The 22,854-nt window shown below is 39.8% G+C and overlaps 1 protein-coding gene across 1 annotated transcript in view; it reads left to right on the plus strand.

The window, feature by feature from the left end:
• Nucleotides 1-7,026: 7,026 nt before the first annotated feature.
• Nucleotides 7,027-22,854, plus strand: part of lmbrd1 (LMBR1 domain containing 1) — a 75,266-nt gene continuing 59,438 nt past the window's right edge. The window contains exons 1-3 of the mRNA XM_080550311.1: nt 7,027-7,105; nt 8,561-8,737; nt 14,616-14,679. Of these exons, the coding sequence (XP_080406437.1) occupies nt 7,040-7,105; nt 8,561-8,737; nt 14,616-14,679 (307 nt within the window). The 5' untranslated portion in view covers nt 7,027-7,039. The remainder of the gene's footprint in view (nt 7,106-8,560; nt 8,738-14,615; nt 14,680-22,854) is intronic.

The raw sequence follows: 22,854 nt of genomic DNA on the forward strand, positions 1-22,854 counted from the left end.
AGTGCTGCTTGACATTGAATGGCACATGGGCTGTTGTATCCTAGAACTCAAATTAGTGGCAACTATCAAGCGGGACATGCAGGAAGGCATGTTCATACAGCTATGTTCACTACAGCTCCAATCTACAGACAAATAAACAAATTACGCGTCATTATGCTTCAGTTCAGTTTGCTGCAGTGACACACACACACACACACACACACACACACACACACACACACACACACACACACGCACACGCACACGCACACGCACACACGCACACACACACACACACACACACACACACACACACACACACACACACACACACACACGTATATGTTGGGTGATATACCCGCTGCACAACTGTTACAGTCCACGAACATGTTTTCCCCTCTTAACTGAATGTTCATAAATCATGTGGAACGCCGCATCTAAAACATATTCGTCCCGTAAAGACAGACAACTTTAGGGAACATGACTTTTACGCGGTGTTACGCGGTGCGCAAAAGCCGCTCATGTGCCAAACTTGAATACAACAAAAAGGACACATCCCCACTTTTAATTAAATTCGTATTAATAAATTATATTGCAGATAGAACATTTCAAACAACCATCCTTATTATGCTATGGTGATTTCAAAATATGAATAGCCATTGAATCAATCAGGGGTCGGCTACTTACAATTTTCTGAGAAAGTTTCCTCTAAAGCTCCAAAGCACAATCCATTAATGGTTAAAACGCATGGTGAATCATCGGCGACTCCAAAGTATACACTTAGAAATAAAAGTGAGAATGGGATCACCCTTGCTGGATCCCGGTCCTTATTAGTCGCACCGACTGACCCTCCCACTCACTCATTACTCACATACATAGAGGACACAACCGGTAGAGGCATTAAGGATACTGGAACCTCTCCACAATTTTGTGTATGAGAAATAATAAATTGAGTTAAGATATTATTGGTGTTTCAAGAAGAACAGCACGCACATGCTGCATCACTAATTGTTTGAGAACATGCTCAAATGCCTATAATTAATAATAATAATCTCTTGACTTATTTCGTTTTCTACTTTCAATGCTTGTGAATTTGAATTATGAAGAAAATATAATAGCTAAGCATAAAGTCATATCATCATTTGTGAAGCATTTAAATGACCCGATAATGGAATTACATACCTCCAGTCCAGTATCGATTAATCGACTCTTGGGGACCTCAGGTAGCACGACCAAAAGTCAAAATTGTCTCTTTTCTTTAGGAGTTGTCTGTAGGCCACTATATGATACTGTTGCCAACTGAATTTTAGCTCCAACATTCAACTCGTTACTTGCATAGGAGTTGGGGACTATTTTAGTCTCAGACTCAAATGCCTCAACACAATGTTTCGCAATCCCCTTTAGGATGGCGCTGAAGTGTACAGTATATCATGCTATGAAGCTCTCGATTTCTTTTTCACAAAGTTAGCCTGAACTAAGGTTGTTGGTCCAGAATTTGAATAGACCATTCAGTTCAAACAATTCAAAATACAAAGTATACATATTATGACATATGACATTACGCCTACTCTACCTGACACATAAAGTAACATCCAAGGTCATGTTGAGAGCCAGAGGTCAAAGTCATGCAAGGACTGTCAAGTTGAGAGTGTGCAATCGTGTATGAACACAATTTCAAAATTATGTTAATTAAAGATGACATGATCCCTGTGGATTTCAGATCAACAATTGAGTGAGAGTAGAAGGAAGACCATTTTCATTTTGAACTAAGAGTTTATTCACAATATTTGTTACATAGTTACATTGTTTACTCTATAAGTGGGAAACACCCGCAGTGTATTTTCTTCCCCTACGATAGGGAAGGAGTTAGAATATTCAGAAGGATATTCATTTATGTTTAAACAGTGATAGGCCTACATGGTCAAAGTAATAAAACTTTTACAGACTTCAAAAACGTATCCCAGCCATATATAACTTCCATCTCCACACAAATAAGTTATGACAATGATGTGATGTGTTCATTCCATCCTGTTTGAGTTCATGGGGAGTTTATATCTTAGTAGAAAAGCTTTGTGGGCACTGTGTTGGTGCTTCGTGAGGAATTATACACATACAAGCTGGTCCAGTTCATCTGGGAACTGGATGGAATGGATGACATGACTTGAACATAATCATTGTGCTGTATGATTCTGGGACATCTGTTTTACCTTGAAATAGCATGTGTCACCCTTTGTGTGTGTGTGATCTTTATATTTCAAAGAGGCTTGGAAATATGTGTATTCCAAGCAAACACTTTTACATGGGGCTTTGTCTGATCCACCTGCATTCACACAAGTCAAACTGAGCAAAGTGTACAGTGCACTGTGCATATGAGCCCTCATTATGCCATTCAAGTTATTGTTGGACGATGAAGGTGAAACACCTGTCATTTTACTGTGCCATTCATCAAATTGTAGATGATGAACCCTATGATGTCTCACAGGGGATGCAGTACATTTCTTGTTTAATGATTGTTCTATACATATCGAATCTTTTTAACATTGAATGTTGTTAGATAGATGTCCAGTGAATATTCTTTAGTAAGTGACATGAAAGATCAAACTCTATTGCCCTGCCTGACAAAGCATATTGTTTATTGGCAAAAGCATTAGGTAAAAAGCATACATTGTCTCACCAATTGGTATGTAAACAAGAGTAATGTTACCTTCCACTGTGTAGGAAAAAGGGTAATGGGATATCTAAACTATTCTAAACAACAGACATCAAAGAGCCCACTTCATTTCACTGCTGGAGGAGAGTGCCCTATGTGCATTGATTGAATACAAGTTCAATACAGAGACACACGAGAGAGAATAAAGAAAAGCTATTTGTGAGTTGTTTGTTTGCCCACTATCTGTATTTGTTCAATATTAGTTTCTCTCATGAAACAGGTGTTTTTATTAAGCCAAACCTAATCTTTTACCAAGTATCATTTATCTGGCATTATTAACTGTCACATGTATTAGTGATATTTGTGAAATAAATTATTTTATGCAATTACACTGAGTTAATCATGAAAACATGAAAAGAAGATACTCTGGAGGGACACGTGATTGCAGAGGAGTTTCCATAGGAACATGATTTGACTCACAAATACAGCTGTTAGGGAACATTAAATGGAATATCTCATGGCAAATGTGGTCAGCAGCCCCTTATTCATTTACCAGTGGTTCAGTAGTCACATCTTGTTATATTGACTGTGAACAAGAATGCAAAATGTAATATTTACACAGAAAAACAAAATAAAATTAAATCACTTTTTGGGATGATGCATTATCATTGATTGAAGGAGACCAAAAAGGCCAAAGTCTTACTGAATAAGAATCTGCCACACGAGGTTGCGTATAGGGAATAAGGTACTACAGTATGAACTCTTAGCATAATCTCTAGCTTACTGTAAATAAACACAATGTCATTACCATATGTAATCTTTCCCATTTTTTGTGAACATTCTTGTAGTTTAATATAACATAGTTGAATATTCAAAAGGAAAATGTTACTGCAGGTAACGTAATTGAATTAGTGCTATACATATGCATAACTTTCTATGTGGTAACCTCATCTAACCTTTGACCTCCAGCTGAAGTTAGTTACCAACATTAAGTCAGTTTAGTTTCTGTTTATGTCAGAAATAATGATCACGTGTCTCTCTCTCTCTGTCATGATCATTTTCCACAAGGTGCACAGTATCTTGGCATCTGGATTGATCACAAAAAGCTGAGTGTTAAACTAGGTTTCTTCTATAGGAATAGGTCATGCTTGTCACTTGACAGTAAAAAGTACAATGTACAATCAACATTCCTATCAGTACTAGACTATGGGAACAATATACGAATGTGATCTCCTCTACATTAAAACATTTAGATTCAGTCTATCATTAATTTTTCTTTTTTATTATAGGTGATAAGTTGTTACGTCAAGTGTAAGAGAGTAAAATTCTTAAGGGCTCTGCACACAGCGTGCGATTTCTGTTGCGCGTCAACATTCCATTTTGAAGTTTGAATGGAAGTCTATGAGAACATCGCATCTCAACGGCCCCGATTTTAATCGCACGGCGAAAATTCGATTCCATTCATTTTGAATGGGACAAAGCACACAGCGTGCGAGTTTTGTCGCACTGTCAAATTTTGCAAATGTTAGCTTCAAAATGAATGGAATCGAATTTTCGCCGTGCGATTAAAATCGGGGCCGTGTGTGTTGAGATGCGATGTTCTCATAGACTTCCATTCAAACTTCAAAATGGAATGTTGACGCGCAACAGAAATCGCACGCTGTGTGCAGAGGGCTCTGCACACAGCGTGCGATTTCTGTTGCGCGTCAACGTTCCATTTTGAAGTTTGAATGGAAGTCTATGAGAAAATCATAAAACATCGCATCCCAATGCACACAGCGTGCGATGCAATTTCTGTTGTATGTTCTCATAGACTTCCATTCAAACTTCAAAATGGAACGTTGACGCGCAACAGAAATCGCACACTGTGTGCAGAGCCCTTTAGACTTCGGTTCCTTGACATTGCAGCACAAAGGCAACAAGGCAATAAGGCAAGACTCAAGACAAATAAAGTGTATAACAATAGTTATAAGACAGAAGTGAGACAATTGGACATGTGACAAGTTGTGAGAGACAAATAAGACAAATAAGACAGGACACGATTTATCAGTACAAATAGTGAGAAAAAAAATAAAAGAACAAAGTAGAAATGTCATGGGTATTTGCACGCGGTGGCAGTGGGTGTAAGAGGTAGTATTGAGTAAAGTGACTGTGTGTTTAAGGGTAGGTAGTCCGTATACATGGGATGTGCTTGGGGATAATAGTCATTTGTCTTTAGTAGGCTTGTTTATGAGCCTGATCGCCTGGGGGAAGTAGCTGTTGGCTGAGCTGAGTTTTGGCCCTGAGGCTACGGAAGAGGCATTCGTTTTTTGGATGGCATCAGTTCAAACAGACTGTGGTTGGGGTGGCTGAGATCTTTGATGATCGTCCAGGCTTTGCTGACACACTGTTTGTTGTACAGTATATATCCTGGATGCAGGGAAGCTCACATCCACCGATGCGCTCTGCTTTTCGCACCACCCTCTGCAGCGTTTTGCAGTTTGAGGGCAGTGCAGTTGCCTTGCCAGGCAATGATGCACCCAGTCAGAATGCTCTCAGTTGTGCCTCTGTAGAAGGCCCGCAGGATCTTGGACCCCATGTCAAACTTCTTCCACCGCCTACGGTGAAAGAGGCGCTGCTGTGCCTTTTGTGTGCTCGTCGCAGGTGAGGTTGCCGGAGGATGCAGAGGAACTTAAAACTGCTGACCCCCTCTATGGCGGACCTGTTCATGGTGATGGGGTCCTGTTCCCGACATTTCTCCCTGAAGTCCACCACCAGCTCCGAGGTCTTGTCAGTGTTGAGAGAGAGGTTGTTCTTCTAGCTGTACTGAGCCAGGCGGTCGACCTCTCTCCTGTAGACTTATCGCCGTCGGGGATGTTGTGTCGTCAGTGAATTTAATGACTGAGTTGGAGCCGTGCATGGCCATGCAGTCGTGGGTGTACAGGGGGTAGAGGAGGGAACTCAGGACACAGCCCTGGGTGCTCTTGTGTTGAGGGTCAGAGGGGTGGAGTATACGTATTGTAAAGTGATAAGAGACTCTAAAAATAATGAATAATAATAATAATGTTAAGAGACTCTCAAATAATGTAATAATTTAATTTATTTTTACATTTCAAAAAACCCTCCACCCCAGCCTATACACAACACCAATTGTGTTTTGTTCATTTCGGTCTCGTCATTGATTCTTCTTCTTTAATGTGACAGACTGACTCAGATGCTCAATTATAGATAATCAAGGAGTGTGTACTTTAACCTTTCAACTCCAGCCGGCACTGCTCAACCCTAACGGATATAGCAACACATCTCTGGACTTGGACTGAACCAATTCAATATGGATTTGGAGAGCTGACATCAAATGGAATTTCCAATTTAGACATTCAATTGTAAGAGGAGGGAATATTGGTGATTTATAGAGGAATAAGGCTATAATAAGGCTGTTAAAGTATCACTCAGCCAGAACTTGGCAGATAAGCAAATTGATGGCCTTGATTGGATGTGGGCCAGGTGCAAGAAAGTGCAAGAAAGTGCAAGAAAACCTTCAAACACTGAAACACTCATTCATATAAGACCTTGGATCAGACCTGATGGTGTCAACATTTATGAACGGAAAAACTATATAATAGACCACCCCTCAAAATCTGTGTCAAATGGAATGTCACAGGATGCATTTGAGCCTGTTTCCCAGATTGAAAATGCTATTTAGTCCAGGGCTTCGCTTAATCTGTATCCGGAAAACTGTATCCCATTATGATTATCAGAAGTTAGAGAGACATTTTATTTTCTTTACAAAGTGAAGTCCTCTCCAATGGATACGAGCTAATCCCAAAACAGTCCCCAATACCAGACTTTAATTATCAATACCCTAAAAGCACTGATGGTTTCAATTCCCCACCTTTTTCCTGAAATGCACTTGTGGTTCCTGATATATTTAACAGGATTGATGTACGCATGGGCTTGAGGGTCTTTAAAGCTCAATCATTTTGCATCCCAGACAGTGCTACACCCTTCACCTGAAGTATGCGATTTGTTCATCATGTGCATCTACTGTGCAACTCTGTATCGTGAGCTTAGAATGATAAGGTTCTATCTCCGTTTAGGGCAGTTCAGAGATATTGAGCGTCAAAGTTTTTACATTACATTATGTTTTATGAGATGGAACCTTTGTATTTTATGAATTACTAACTAAAAAAATTCAACATTTTAAAAATAACATCACACAGGCATTAATAAGCACATAATGGATCAGATTATGTAAAAAAACTCAATTTTGACAAAAATGGAGATAGAACCTTATCATTCTAATGTCACGATGTGCATCTACTGTGCAACTCTGTATGTATGTTAGCCCCGCCTACTTCGGCGTGACGTCATTGGAAGCACATGGTGTTTGTTTTGCTGTGTGCAGGTTTGTTGCAGGAAGTGAAGGTAAAGATGGCGGACCCGTCGCTGATATCCGAGTCAGTGCTCGGGTGGTCTATTTTCGCCCTGGTACTTTTGGTAAGCACACTCAAGTTAGTGTATAAGGTTGATGAATAACATGTAGACATTATGGCGAACCTTCCATTGGTCAAAGTAATTTCATTCACCAGCAGAGGCCATGCAAACCCATGCTCGCCTAGCCACACTAGCTGGCTAGCTAACGTCATGTTGACAGCTGTCATGGCAGCAGTCTTAATCCGTATGTTGTAGTCAGGCTTGTCTGCCTCAATACATCGAATCAATTTACAGGTTTAGTAACAAATTAACTACTGTTAGCTGTTCCATGAGGTGTCATCGTGTCTAGCCAGTTGTATGTATGTAGCTAGCTACTGCAGGTGGGCTAGCTATTTGAATGCCTGTCCATAATCTCGTGACGTTAGAATTATAAGGTTCTATCTCCATTTTTGGTCAAAATGTAGTTTTTTTACATAATTTGATCCATTAGGTGTTTATTAATGCCTGTGTGGTGTTATTTTTAAAATGTTGACATTTTTTAGTTAGTAATTCATAAAATACAAAGGTTCCATCTCACAAAACGTAATGGAATGTAAAAACTTTGACGCTCAATATCTCTGAACTGCCCTAAACGGAGATAGAACCGTATCATTCTAAGCTCACGATTTAGACTTTAGACTAAAAGCCAATCAGCAGTTTGATACTGACATGTCACATGACTGGGTCAGGGTTTGGTACACTGAAGTCTGTACAATTGTTGCAGACTTTCATTTTTGATCAGGAAGCTATGGTGTGTGGTGGTCATGATTGCTGATGCAGCTGCAGGCTATTTCCTGTTAACAAGCTGAAACACCACGTTGAATTGGTCTCCCTTATTTATTAATGCAATCCTCTCAATGGATCTTAGTATACAGTAGATGCAAAGCTTGTATGATTACCTGGACAACATGCAAGCTAGAGGCTTAAGTGTGTGGGCCGTTAATTGATCCTGTCTGTGGATGTCGTCCCAGTGATCTGAGAGGACTGATTTCAGCAGTGTCCTCTCAGTCCTCACAGCGCGTGTGCTTGGAATAAGACCTTGTCATTTTGCAGCGTCACTGTGCTGCTCTATCTAATGAGTCCACAGCCTGTTATCCAACCCCGCTCTGATGTCCATTTAGAATGCAATTGAATGACAGCAAATTCATCAATTCATGGGACACTTTGACATTTAGGTGACATACTGGTTTTAGTGAAGGGGTAGATTAATCTCACTACAATTAAAAAGTAGCCTACACCTCGCTGACTGTAGTTAGCCTATTTCTTGCAGATATTGCCCCTCTCAAGCACTTTAGGCCTAGGCCTAGATGATCAACCATTTAGGCTTCCTCATTGGTGCAAAGCGTAGTCATGTTGGTTTTGTTCATTGTGAAATGATTCCATATTTTCTGCAGATGTTAATTTTTGTGCAACCTTATTCTCAAGATATACTGTAGCCATGTACCATGACAACATCAATAACAGTTTTTCCACCTGTAGGTGATCCTGGCTTTCTGTTGGGTCTATATCCGCAAGTACCAGAGTCGCCAGGAGAGTGAAGTCATTTCAACAATTACAGCAATATGTGCATTGGCCATTGCATTGATAACATCTGCACTTCTTCCAGTGGATATATTCCTAGTGTCGTACATGAAGTACCCCAATGGCACCTACAAGGTATGTACTGGCCTAGACTTTTTCATAAATCTTAGGATTCAAGCCATTAAATATTTCAGTGTTCTATCCATGAAGATATAGGCCTTGCTCATGCCTGTGTAGATTTAGGACCGATTACACCATAACCATACACAACATTAAAACATTTCTTGACAGCCTGGTTGTCAACTAGGCTAATAATGTATGGAGATGCACCAACACAATTCTGAGCATCGGTATTGGGCAGATATTGGCTGTAAGATGCTGGATTGGTAATCAGAGATAGGGAATACTATACAAATCTGATGCCATGATGCAAACGTATCAAACACGTCAGTCGTTGAAGAAACATCAGTCCAAGAACATGATGAGTTCACTCAGGCAAACGCTAAAAAGAATGAACAGAATGCGTATGTATGGCATAATATGTCATGGTATATTTACAGTGCCCTCCATAAGTATTGGAAAGCATTACATTTGTGTCTTCTTTTATCAAACAACTATGGCGTCAAATTAGAGATTCTCAGCTTTAATTCGAAGCTGTTGTTTTTTTCCGATTGGGTACGACGTCATTTAAAAAGGACATTTTAATTTTAATAATTAATAATTTTGTCATTTAGCAGACGCTTTTATCCAAAGCGACTTACAATTACGAATTACAGGGACATTCCCCCTGGAGTAACTGAGGGCTAAGTGCCTTACCCAAGGGCACACTAGTAGTGGTGTGGCTTCAGGCGGGATTTGAACTCACAACCTTCCGATCCCAAGTCCAACTCACTATCCACTAGACCACCACTACCCCTTTTAGAAATATTAAGAAACATACAAAATATATACTCACCATATTTCAGGGCTCCAAAAGTATTGGAAAACATAATCTAATGTCCAAATAAAGTACTCCTGTTTAGTATTTGGTCGACAATCTTTCACATGCAATAACTGTAGGCCTAGTAGTCTGCAACCAATTCACCCTTACCCTAACCCCGTCAGGCGCTGGGTATATTTTCGGGTGATGTACTGCCAGGCCTGTACTGCAGCCATTCTCAGTTGTTTGTGAGGTCTTTTTGCCTAAAATCCTATTAGCAGGAAATTAAATGCTTTTTCGCTGTGAAACCCCCCCCTAGTTGCTATGGCAGTATGTTTGGGGTCATTGTCTTACTTTCATTTGCTTGCACTTAAGCAGACAAGATGTTTCTGTACACTTCAGACATGAACGCTTGGGTGGTATATTTCTTTTCACACCTTTATATCGTCCTCAAATTCTACCAGGGACATACGGTATTACCGTCACAGGGGGCTGGCAATGATGGTGGCTGCAATGTTAGCAGCATTGTCATTCCTTATGGCTACGAGTTTATTTACATACAAGTGCCTCGCGGAGTGCGTCAACGTTGTTCATGTATTCCACCGTGTAGCTAATCTGTAGTCTGGAGGCATTCTGACTGTTTCAAGTCGGGTGTGACAAAGTGGATGGTTAACAACATGTAGGCTATAGCATCATCGAATAGGTGTTTGCTGTTTGCACCTAGACAGATATCCCATCCATGCAGCTGAAGCACACATGAATTGGTTGTAAATCTTGGTATGCTGTAAATCTCCAGATGGTATTCTGCAGATGGTAGTCTCTGACACAGTCCCTCCTGGAGAGTGTTCCTGATCTGTGGGAGAATTGTTTTAGTTTTTTTTCATAATTATGGTGAGCATTCAGGTTTTCCTTGGCCTACCAGCCCGTTTGCAACACCTATAGCCTAATCAATAGATCTTACCTGATCAGAAACTGAATCTGTCAAGACAATTTTCCAATACCTTTGGTGCCCTAAAATCGGGGAACTATGTATAAAAAGGGTTGTCATTTCTAAATGGTGAAACCAATCTAAAAAAAGAAAACATTACATTAAAGCTGAGAATCTTTAACCTCATAGTAATTGTAATCCACATTGTTGGAGTATTGAGCTAAAAGAAGACAAAATGGTTCCTCTTTCCAACACGCACAGGGGGCACGGTATTTCTTATGCGAAGTTATGAAATAGGGTCTTGACTGTAAAAATGTCCAATATGTGTTGTTTTTTCCTTATTACTGTGGGAGAGTGCAATCATCCAATCCACCAAGTAACTCAAAACGAGAGTGAATACCAACAGAAGAATATTGCAGGGGATTTTGGCCCAAAAAATTGGGCCGCTACCCACATGTTTAGCTGTGTAACTCATTCCACGAATGCATGATCCTTACTAGTTGTACCTCGTTGTAAAGGTGACTAATCAGGCTTTCCAACGATATAAAATACAATACCAATTGGTATTATTAAAGGGGAGGAAGAATCGACTGAAATAACGTTTCCAAACTTTTTTTGAGGGGTTTATATATTCTGAAGTAACTCCATGCCTACTAAAGTATCCGACTGCGGTGGCACCATCAAGAAGAAGGCTACAAAAAACTCTTGCAACGTTTCAAACTACCCATCTGCACTGTCAGAAACATCAGAAAATTGAAAATAAATGGAACAATTGAAGTCAAGGGAGATCTGGTGACTCACTGCAAAAGAGCTTCAAAAAAGAGTAGTAGACACTGGTCTAGTTGTTCACAGGACAACAATACAGCGTACCGTAAACAACAAAGACCTACATGGCAGAGTTGCCAGAAAGAAGCCCTTCCTATGACCTCAACATAAAATTAAGCGTTGGAAGTATGGAAAAGAAAACCTTGAGAAACCTGAAGCCTATTGGAACAATGTTTTTGGACACAACCAAAGAAGGTATGTTTGGAGAAAAAAGGGTAAAGCATTTGTAGAGAAGAACACCTTGCCAACTGTTAAGCATGGAGGTGGATCCATTATGCTTTGGGGTTGTGTAGCAGCTGGGGGCACAGGCAATATTGTGCGGGTGGAAGAAATAATGGATTCCACCAAATATCAAGACATTCTAGAGGCTCATGTTCGAAGGTCAGTCCAGAAATCTAAGTTGAAGAGAGGTTGGGTATTCCAGCAAGACAATGACCTAAAGCATACCTCAAAATCAACCATGAAGTACCTCCAGGAAAGACGGATGAAGGTTTTGGAAAGGCCATCAAAGTCCCCAGACTTGAATATTATTGAAAATCTGTGGAGAGATCTCAAACATGCCGTGCATGCAAAAAGGCCGAAGAATATTTCGGAGCTAGAGGTGTCTGCCAGGAAGAATGGAGAACAATAACCAAAACAAGAATTGAAAGACTCTTAGCTGGCTACAGGAAGCGTTTGCAAGCTGTTATAGTTGCCCGAGGAGGAGTTACAAAGTACTACCTGACAGGGTTCCCAAAATGTTGCACAAGGCCTTTTTCCTTGTTTTATTATTTTGAAACTGTAAAAAGTTAAAAAAAAGAAAAATGTATCTTGCTTTAAAATGTGTTTTAAAAGTGTTTTGGGAGAGCAGCGCTTCCTCCGTGGTGTCCTGCCATGGACACCATGCCTGTTCAATGTTTTAGTTATGATAGACTCATGAACAGAGATGTTAGCCAGTTCCAATGATTCCTTCAAGCCTTTAGCTGTTACTCTAGGGTTCTTTTTTTTTTTTTTACCTCATTGAGCATTGTGCGTTGTGCCTGTTGAGTCATCTTGGCTGGGCACCCACTTCTAGGGAGAGTAGCTACAGTACTAAATCATCTCCATTTATAGACAATTTATCTAACTGTTGACTGATGAATATCTAAACTCTTTGAGATTGCTTTGTAACTCTTTGCAGCTTTATGCATATCAACAGTGCTTGTTTGTAGGTCTTCGGAGATCTCTTTTTTGCGAGGCATGGCTCACATCAGCAGATGCTTCTTGTGAATAGCAAACTCAAAATGTTTGAGTGTTTTCAAAGTATCTCTAACCCAAAACTCCAATCTCGTTTCATTGTTTGGACTCCAGGTTTGCTAATCCTATCTCCAATTAGCTTTTGTAGAAGTCATTAGCCTAGGGGTTCACATACATTGTGTTTTTCATTATTGTAACTTTGATGAAGATCAGACCATATTTTAAGGCACATTTAACATTTATACACAAATGCAGGTAATTCCAAAGGGTTCACTTACTTTTTCTTGCCACTGTATGTGACAGGGTCTGGTTAAAAAGTCCTCAAGTCAAGTCCATCCTTTTTTTCCAGATGAAGAAAGTGCAGATTGTAAGCTTTCAAATGATGATACATTGAAATCTCAAATAGTTGAAGAAGATATGCTTATTTGAATTGCCAACATGTAGCCCTTTTCACCAGACCGTGTGACATACATGTAGATGATACCAAAGCACCTCAGTGCCACATCAGGTAGTGTTTTTTTATTGTTAAATAAATAAGTTGGAGATGCCCACTCAAACCATTGTTTGACTCAGTGTCTAGACTTAGAAAATAAGAAAGAAAAAGAAAATAATAGGCTAGTCCATATATCATATTTAGACTTTGAACCTGAAGGAACTAATTTCTCTTGGAACATTTAAAAACCTTGTGAGTAACTTGGAATCAGCCTCATTATCGTTCTTGCTCCTGCTTTATATGAAAGTCCCATTATTTTACTCTATTGCTCTGACCAGATTGTATTTTGTCTATTTCTTTGTTGTTGACTTGGTGTTGTTTTATTGTGTAATTCTGCATTGTTTGTTTTAACTGTCGATCTCAATGTTTTAAGCTGCTGTCTTGGCCAGGCTTCCCTCGGAAAAGAGATCATTGTGTCTCAATGGGACCGACCTGGTTATAAAGGCTAAATAAAAATAAATAAAATAAATTAGGCCTTTTTGTTTGGAAGTATATTCCTGGTAGGCTACTCCAGTAAAAATATTATTTGAATAATATGTGACTTGTATATGATGTCTTGCACTCTCCACCCCAAAATCCATTTACGGAAAAACATTTACTACCGGTGGGTCTAACATAAAGTGGTTATGTTTTTGACTGGCAGCTGTGTTGGATGACTGATGACTGATACACTGAACATAAAATCAAAGACAGAAACCCATTATGGACCTACAATATTGAATCCATGTAAATGAAAAACACAAGCAGATTACGATAGAGTAGTGAATGACACCATCCCACGATGACATTGTAGTAGAATGATCTGCTCCTTTTAATCCGATCCATTCTTTTTGCAATATACTGTTAATGCTACAGTTTGGTATTTCACCCACACCCCTGCAAACCCACTAAAAGTTTGATCCTATAAAGATGATGACCTTATCTGAAAATAAGTGCAGCACAATATATGGTGTTTAGATAGAGGTCATCACCAGGAGGGCATCAGAAAAGTGATTTACAGACAGCAATTCTCTCCGGCAGTATGATCTGCTTTGAGAACACGTGAGTCAAGAAGTGTCCGGTCACATTTTTGATGGAATCTCGGCCACATAGAGACAAAACATCCAATAGGTGAACCAGCTACTGCTGAAATGCCAAACATCCTTGAACGTATATAGCTCGGATATGTTTCCACTCACCTATTCAATGCTGTCAATATTCTATCAATATTTAAAGATCTCTAGCTCCCTTGCACCATTGTCACTTTCTCTGTAGTGTTTTTGATGCATCCCAGACATAATATTATGAGACAGTGTTGCTTGCACTACATGGATAAATCTACTGGTTATCACTAAGCTTTTGAATTTGCCCTTCATGAGATAATGTTCAAGCTCTGCAGTGAGACACACTGGTTGCTACTGCTTGCTCTGTGTTTGCGTAGTGTTACACCATTTAAAGATCAAACTCCTAGAATCTGGAGCTCTTCTTGGCTGCAATGTGTTTATTATCTCACTTGATTCTCTCCGGCCATAACACTTTCAATGGAAGCTTTATGTAGGAGTGTCTTTAACTGTTGAATGTCTTGATTCATCTTTAAAAGAAGAAAAAAATATCTATTCTTATTGACAATATCTTTTTCTTTTTTTCCATACAGGAGTGGGCAGCAAACAATAACACAAGAGGGCAAATCGAAGACACAGTGCTGTATGGATATTACAGTGAGTTGCATATAACATATGGATAATTACAGTACATTTTTTGCTGGGCACTTTACCTGCATGGTAAAATACATTTCATCTTGTTGTAATTATTTATTTACCAATAAGGTAGCCTACGCTTTAGGGTTCATAGCTTGAAAAAAACCCAACAAAATGTCCGTTGCATTGATTTTGTATGTACTGTATTGTTGATGGGACTGAGGGGGTCATATGTCATTTTCCAACAGCAACCAAGTGCATGGATGATTGTATTTGTGCAAAACCCAATAAGGCAAAATATGCTGGTACTGTATTGTACTCCTACTGCTCTGTATTTCCATCTGACAGACAGCTTCAGGTACGGCGGCTATGTAAAGGGTCTGTCTCAAACATGTCGTAGATGCAGTCCCCCCCATTCTTCTATGAAGTTAAACCCAATTATGTGATTTGCCCAGAAATGTCTGAGCTCTCTCCATGCAGTGACTCTTAGGGCCTTGAGTTGCTTGTTTCGTCTAGCAAATTGAGTCATGCCACAGACACTTGATCATGAGCTGTTGCAGTTTTCTAACAGATGCCGGCCCTAACTGCCCGTCAGCGGCGCCGTACAGTAGCGTCTGTTCAGAAATGCCAAGCTCAAGCTGTCTCCCAGCCCAATCAAAGAAACCACTTCATCGGCATAATGGCATCAGAAGATTAGCCCTGACAGACAAGGTACACAGCACGCAAATCCACCGTTCAGCTGCCCACCATGTGTTTGTCCTCTAGACACACAAATATGATTTTGTCCCCCAAGATTGATTTTCTGTGTCACTGTCAAGAGTTTGGATGAGAAATGCCCTTAAAGAAAACTTTGCTTTACGGGGACTACAACATGAGTAATGCAGTAGTCAACATCTTAAACACAGACCTAGATCTGTATCCTATGAGGAGTTTTGTTTATTTAATGGCCGTACTGCCTCGATCTCATGGTCATGCTACGCGAGTAATACTCAAATGATGTGTCATATATATATATCAAGGGACGACTCTACACAGGGGTATCATTGCAATTGGTAAAGCTTTTGCCTTCTGTGTTACACTTGAAATTGTGTGTCTCAAATGAAGTCTCCATCATCAACATATCAGAACTTGTGTCACAAAGCATAAGACATTCTCAGTTACTGTCTTTACAGGCTAGGGGTCAAACAGTGACTGCGTTTACATGCACACCATATTCCCGTATTAATCGGAATATGCTCAATATTCCGATTGGGCAAGGGTCATGTAAACACGTACCGAACCTGATTAAGGTCATATTCCGATTCGGCAATATTCCGATTAAGACCCCTGGCATATGCCTGTTTGAATCGGAATATTGTGACATGTAAACACCTCAATCGGAATATGGTGTGCATGTAAACGCAGTCATCATTGAGCTGTTCTGTGGTACCACCAGCCATTACCTCTTTGGCAAAATCATGCTTCAAGGAATGTGCATGTGGGGTCTTTTTATGAAGGAAAAACGTCATCAAAAGACAACCTGCTTTTATGTATTGTATCAGGTCGACCCGAAGCCAGGAGAAGTGGTAAAGGGAGATGTTTTCAGGTGCTTTTTAAAAAAAATATAGGCTACTATACAGCTCAGGAAGAAGCAACAGTGCGCCCAAGGAAACAGATGGTGGGGGAGGGGGAGGCTTGAAAGAGCACATCCTAGCCTGTGGCATGTGTCCATGTTATCATAGCTCAGGCAGTGTGTGGTGTGTGCCGCTGATCTGTTTGTGTGTTTGTTGTGAAAATATCCTTTGGCTGTCGATCAGGAAGGTTCAGGGGCTGTAGAAAAAAAGCCACGAAGGGCTGTAAGAAGAAAATCCATGAAGAGGTTTATTTGCATTTAGTCTACATGTTGTGTTTGGTGGGGGGGCTTTTGTTCTTCACAGCATGTGTGCAGTGTTCTCAGAACAGTGGTACTGGATACTGCTTTTTATTTCCTCTGGTGTGTCTGATAACAAGTCTGTTATTCTATTATTCGCTGTCTTGCCCCTCTGAGGCCCATCCCACTCTGTATAGTCCCTCACAAGCAGACAAACAAATCCACGTCGGGTACACTCTCATCTATAATCATCTCATTGGCAAAACCCCACTCTATCTACACTCTCATTCTCCCGGTCCTCCGATCCTGTGCTCAGATATCTAGCCTACGGTACATCTCTGTGTCCGTCCTGTTTCCTGCTCTATCTCAGGCTTCGACGCATTCCGACACTCTGCTTACCAGTGACCAGTGACATGTTTTCAGAGGGCTTTATTCAGACATTATGTAAGTTCGCCATCTACTACAGATGATGGACTCACTAGCTGCATGCAGTTACATGCCTCTGCAGTGGTAACCAGACGCAAGTGAAGCTGCATCGTGTTCAGGGGCTGATGACAGTTGCACAGTACCTCATTTTGGACAAATGGGCATACAGTAGTCAATCTTGGATTTTGAAAAAAACCTGGATTTTGTATGTATTTTTCAGGCTCCGAGTACTGCGTTTCATATTAAATTAGGATTATTGATTGAGTGGTTTTTCCCTCTTCTTATGAATGAATGAATGAATGGACTTTATTGTCATTGCTATAGTACAGGTACCAAACAACGAAATTTAGGAGGGGTGGCTCCCCTGGTGTTAGGAAAGGGAAAAAAAAAACACTTTTAAAAAAAAATCACAAGAAGGGAAGGAGCTGGTTTACATAAATAAAGGCTATGTACACTATCCACTATACTATACTGTACAGATAGACGACTAGGGTTGTCATATTGCACAGTAGTGTTATTGCACATTTATTTAAAGTGTCGCAGTTTGCAGGCTTGAAATGAGGAGCAATGCTTTATTATCAGCCAGTAGGTGGAGACCAAGCTCCATCTGTATCCCAGTCTTCCTGTGAGGAGGCTTCCACATGTAACCTTGAAAGCAGGATTTTATTCAAAGGTAGAATTTGACAACCCTGTCCGTCCGTCTCTTTACAAATGGAATAATTATAGACCTGACACAGAGATTTCCTATCTCCTGAGCATGTTTTTCCTTCAAGGAGGATTGATTTGTTTTCAGAGGTGATCACAGTTAACAAGCATGTGTATGGGCAACGACTTTTAAAAAGTAGACAAAATCCAAGCAGTTTGTTTGATGCTCGGCCTCGCAATTAGATTATGCGGCGCTACTTTTGTTTGGCGATATGCCCATCATAGTGTTTGATTGTTTAAGCTGTTTGCCCTTCGTACATATGTTTGATTAGGCTACTACAGTATATAATGAATATGCCACAATACAGATTGTTGTAGTCACATACTGTAGATATGATAACGCTCAACGACCAGAATGTTGATTTCTCTGGCGCTTGTACTTAATTACTCATAGGTCTAGTAGTCCATTATCTGCGGAGGTTGTCACAATGTGACATCTACTTAATGATATGAGCCACTTTAGACTGTGTTATACTTATCTTACAATAAAGTAAGTAAGTAAAGCTTTATTTATATAGCGCCTTTCGTACATGAAATGCAACTCAAAGCGCTTTGCACAATGTTTAATCTTTAACTTAATGTCTTAAGTTGTTTGGTTGTACGATAAACAATACCAGGATTCATAAAGTAGACTATGTTGCCAAATCCACATACTGTAGGAAAGCCTATTTCTAGTTCACTGTTGAGTCTGAACTGGCATAGGATGCGGTTTGCTGTGCCCCTGTACGGGGGTGATACATTTCCAAAATAGCTTGTCCTGATCTCTGATGAACTCTAATCCTTTGAAAGCCTCTCTCAAAGCGCTGCATCTCTACATTTCTACATCTTCTCAGGCCATTCAGTACTTCAAAGCGGTGGTGTATGAGACCCTCAAGCAACAGAGTAAAATACTCCTGAGCCCTCTAAATAAATCATTGGCTTTCATTTTGCTTTCTTTCCATCCTTGTTTTATGGGATAGTGGCTAGAAAGGATGCAATCCTCTTGATAAACAAACTGCAAGCATGAATGTGTTTTTTTGGCCTGTGCCTAGCAGGGTACATGTGCTGAGTGATTACTAATGGAAAGTGCTACGTCTGCGTGGCAACAGGACTGCTGAAAACACTGACAGATTGCACATTTATTGAAGTGGGCAGCTTTGTGTGGCGTAAGGTCCTTGAACTGTTAAAGATAAAAACGTGTAAGGAACAATACACAGGGTTCCTGTGTTATTGCCTCCACTTGCTAGAACTATAATTCCACTCACTGAATTTACTGTGGTTAGGATGTTCAACAACATAGGATTTGGGGTAAAGCTCAAATGTCCATGTCATCCATAGAAATGAGCTGAAATGGAAAGCTAGATAGCTAAGCTAGATGGAAAATATGAGTATATATTTTGTAGCTCCCTCCAGTAATAGATGCGAGGCACAAGATCATGTTTAGAATACGGAGCTTTATTCCTGAACCAACCCGTGAGAACTGGGTTAAGAGAAAATAAAAACAACAAATGAAATGCATGTATGTATGTCTTGTAATGTCACAAGACGTAGCTAGCTAGCATACTGACGAGCTAGCATATTAATACATTCAAATAACATTGTCTAGCTACCGTATTAACACATTAAAACGTCACTGAATAGAAATGAACACAAATCAAAACATACCTCGTAGGCTGCTTACTACTTAAGAGGGTTGAATCTTGGTTGCTTATTCTTTGTCTTCTTATTTTATATACTAACCTACTTGATGCTACTAATACTTGATGATTAAACTTTGATGATATTATTTTCTTAACCTTTTCTTGTACTTTGGCACTTTTCTTGCAAGTTGCTTTTGATTATTAATTAGGCCTACATGCGGAACATTAGATTAGAACAGGAGATTAGTCTTATGTCTAGGACTTCTGTATATATTAGGTAGGAACCAAGAAATCAGCAAAGTGTCAAATTATAATTTACTGACAATGTGAAGCAGTTACATATTTATTCAGCTGACGTTCAATGTATTTTGCCAGTTTTACACAAGTATACAAGTATACAGTTTTGCCTTGTAGGTTTATGTACAATGACAGAGATGTGTAAGGAGACTATAGAGACAACAGATTATTATTTTATTTTTTAAATGTACGAATCCATATTTGGACATTTTCAGTCTCACACAACATTTTTGTTCATCCACGGATGAGGTTTGATGCCATAAGGGATGACACCTTACTCAATGATGCCGTTTTGACGATGGAATGAGAATGGGAACATTTGGGATGAGAACTGACCACTTAAATGGACTGACTTATATAGCGCCTTATTCCAAAGCGCTTTACAATGGCCTCTCATTCACTCATTCACACACACACAGTCACACACCAATGACGGCAAGTTACCATGCAAGGCAACGGGCCCCTCATTGGGAGCAATTTGGGGTTTAGTATCTTGCCCAAGGACACCTCGACATGTGGCCAGCCGGGGTTCGAACTGCCGATCTGCCGACCTTGCGATCATTAGACGCCGGCTCTACCTCCTGAGCCACTGCCGTCCCCACCACTTCCTAATATGGATTCTGTACAAATGACTTCCTCTCCCATATTTCTATCTGCACTAAAACACAGGCCCCGTTTCAGATTTATATACATTTGAAATATCCTGCAAAAGAAGAAGAAAAGCTTAGGTCTACTATAAAAGTCTTCCCCCTGAAGCTTTTTCAGTACTTCTGCAAGTAAACTACAGGATTGGGCAACATTTGAGTCCATTAGAATAATCTGTCTTGGAGGTACTGATCTGTTCACCTGTGTTCGTGTTTAAATTCAAGTGTCAGAAATCCTGATTTACACCCTCCAGTGTCTCTCCTAATCTGACACCCCAGCCCATTCTTTAGACGCCAGTTTTAAAGTTAGGTTGGTGAGCTGGTGACTGAGCATGGAGGGGCTGTAATGGTCCAGGCTCCACACGGATGTATATCAGTATACATTACTGGTAGTTGAGAAACCTCAATGTACGGTAGACCACTTTCTTTACTCACGCAGTTTACTCTCACAATGCTGAAGGTCAGTCCACTAAGGTAGTGAATACAGTGTAGGCTACTACAAAAGTCCCATTCATTCTAAGCCATACTGCAGTTAGATATTTTTAAATCAAATGTTTTTATTAACATGGGTTATTCTGTAAAATGAAATTTAAAATAAAAAAATAAATTAAATCAGTTTGGTTTCTATGCCAGACTTTCTGGTCAGTGAATTATTTTTTTATATGCTGCATTAAAAAATCACTCCTACCCCTCCCTGGTTCTTCCATATCAATTCACTATTCATGTCTTGTATTACACGGCCACTTCAAGAAATTGATGCGGCTCTGCCTCCTGCAACGACAGACAAGGAGCCCTGTGGAGTCTACGTGTCCTACTGGGGGAATAGCGACTGCTTTTCAATCAGATATCAGCACCACTGAACTATAAAGTGAAACAAAATGATACAATTCTAAGGCTGCCTTTTAAAAGTCCCTTGGGGATTTTTCGTTCCAATTCCCAAACAACGAAGATGAAAAGTACAGTAAGCCTGCACATTGTCAGGTCATCATTCACTCCAATAGATGCATGTAAACATGTGTAGTGAAATGAATCATTCCATATTGAATATGCAGCTATCATTGCTGATGCTGATTGTTTATGCTCTCCAAAGCTACTTATTCTTACATATTGATAATTTCCCTGGGTTTGCAGGTACCAGTCACACCTTCTGTGATTAAGGAATGATATATGGTTGTTTATATTGTATTAATTCATTTTCTAGTGCAGTCAAAGCTTATCTAGAGAAATGCTTGTCGCTTTGAATGGTGTTTTGTCATCAGTATTCTTCATGAGCCCCTTCATAGGACGGTTGGACCCTGAGGTCGGTCCTGTGAGAATCCAATTCAACAGCAAATGATCAACCCCCCTGATTTGTAATCTGACGAGTCCTGCATTGGCCAAGAGGGTAATGCTCCAATAGCAGCGGACTGTGCTAATTTACAAGCTTGTGACAAGTCCTGCATGGCTGCTCATTTGCCTAGAAAAACAAAAACTAAAAAGAACATTTACAAAAATAAATAAATAGGCTGTGAGTTGAGCGACATATTTGAGATTGGTGTTTATTTACTAGCTTATACATGTAGTGAGTGAGATGTTGACACAAACATGTGTATGACCTTGGTTTGATTGAGTCAAAACAGAGCCAGTATAATATGTCTTTATGACACACTTGTCTCTACCACCAGGGGGCTATTCCACCTACGTTGGATTAGTATATCGGCGATTAAAATAAAAGCCTCGTTCAGGCAACTCGTGATTGGGATTCAAGCCTCAAGTGATTCCTCGAACGAGGATCAGCCTTGTGTCATCAGTGCTCACAGAACACCGGTTTGGAAATACTCGATTTGGGCGCGTGCACGCAGACATAAAGAGCCCAGAAGAGCCGACTGTCGAAATGAAGATACTAGCCTGCGCAGCGGTCCTACTTATTGTGCAGCGGTCCTACTTATTGATCTTTATGAAGACGAAAAATAAGATGTGAAATAGAGCAATACTGCCGCAATTAACAAGGCGAGGGAAATGGTTTGGCAAGAAATTGCTGACCGATTAAATGCGTAGGTCATACTAGCCCCAGTTATTGTTATATGTTCATATTTTAATAAATGAATATTTACTACTGTGCTGATATCAGCAGCAGGCTACATACAGTCATATTTTCACGATGGCATAGTGGTATTGACCGCTGCCATGGTATTAATTTGTCATGTTAAGACAGTGGTTCAAATCCCTCTTCTGACACACTTTTTACTGCATTTTGTTGTCTGAATCTAATCTAAAATCTCATCTAAAAAGGTATGTAGGCTATAAAATGATGGTGTAGGCTAATTTACAAGAACTGACACGATTACAATGGTGTTTGAAGCCTTTCTGACTAGTAAATGATGTTCTTCTAACTGGACCCTGGATTTGGCATAGATTATTTTTTCTTATGATTACTGATGGATAGATGATTCACTTAGACAGATATATATATATATATATATATATATATATATATATATATATATATATATATATAGTAAATCGATTTGCATGAAGGCTTCGGTTAAATGTAAACAAATAAATAAACATTTAATTAAATCAAGTATCGAACCGGCAACCTTTGGACCTCTAGCTGGCTGCCTTAACCCCTGCGCCAAACATACCACTGTGATGATGTTAATGCAAGTTGATAGAC

This window comes from Nansenia antarctica (assembly GCF_963989245.1).
Source record: "Nansenia antarctica genome assembly, chromosome: 1".
Lineage (NCBI taxonomy): Eukaryota > Metazoa > Chordata > Actinopteri > Argentiniformes > Microstomatidae > Nansenia > Nansenia antarctica.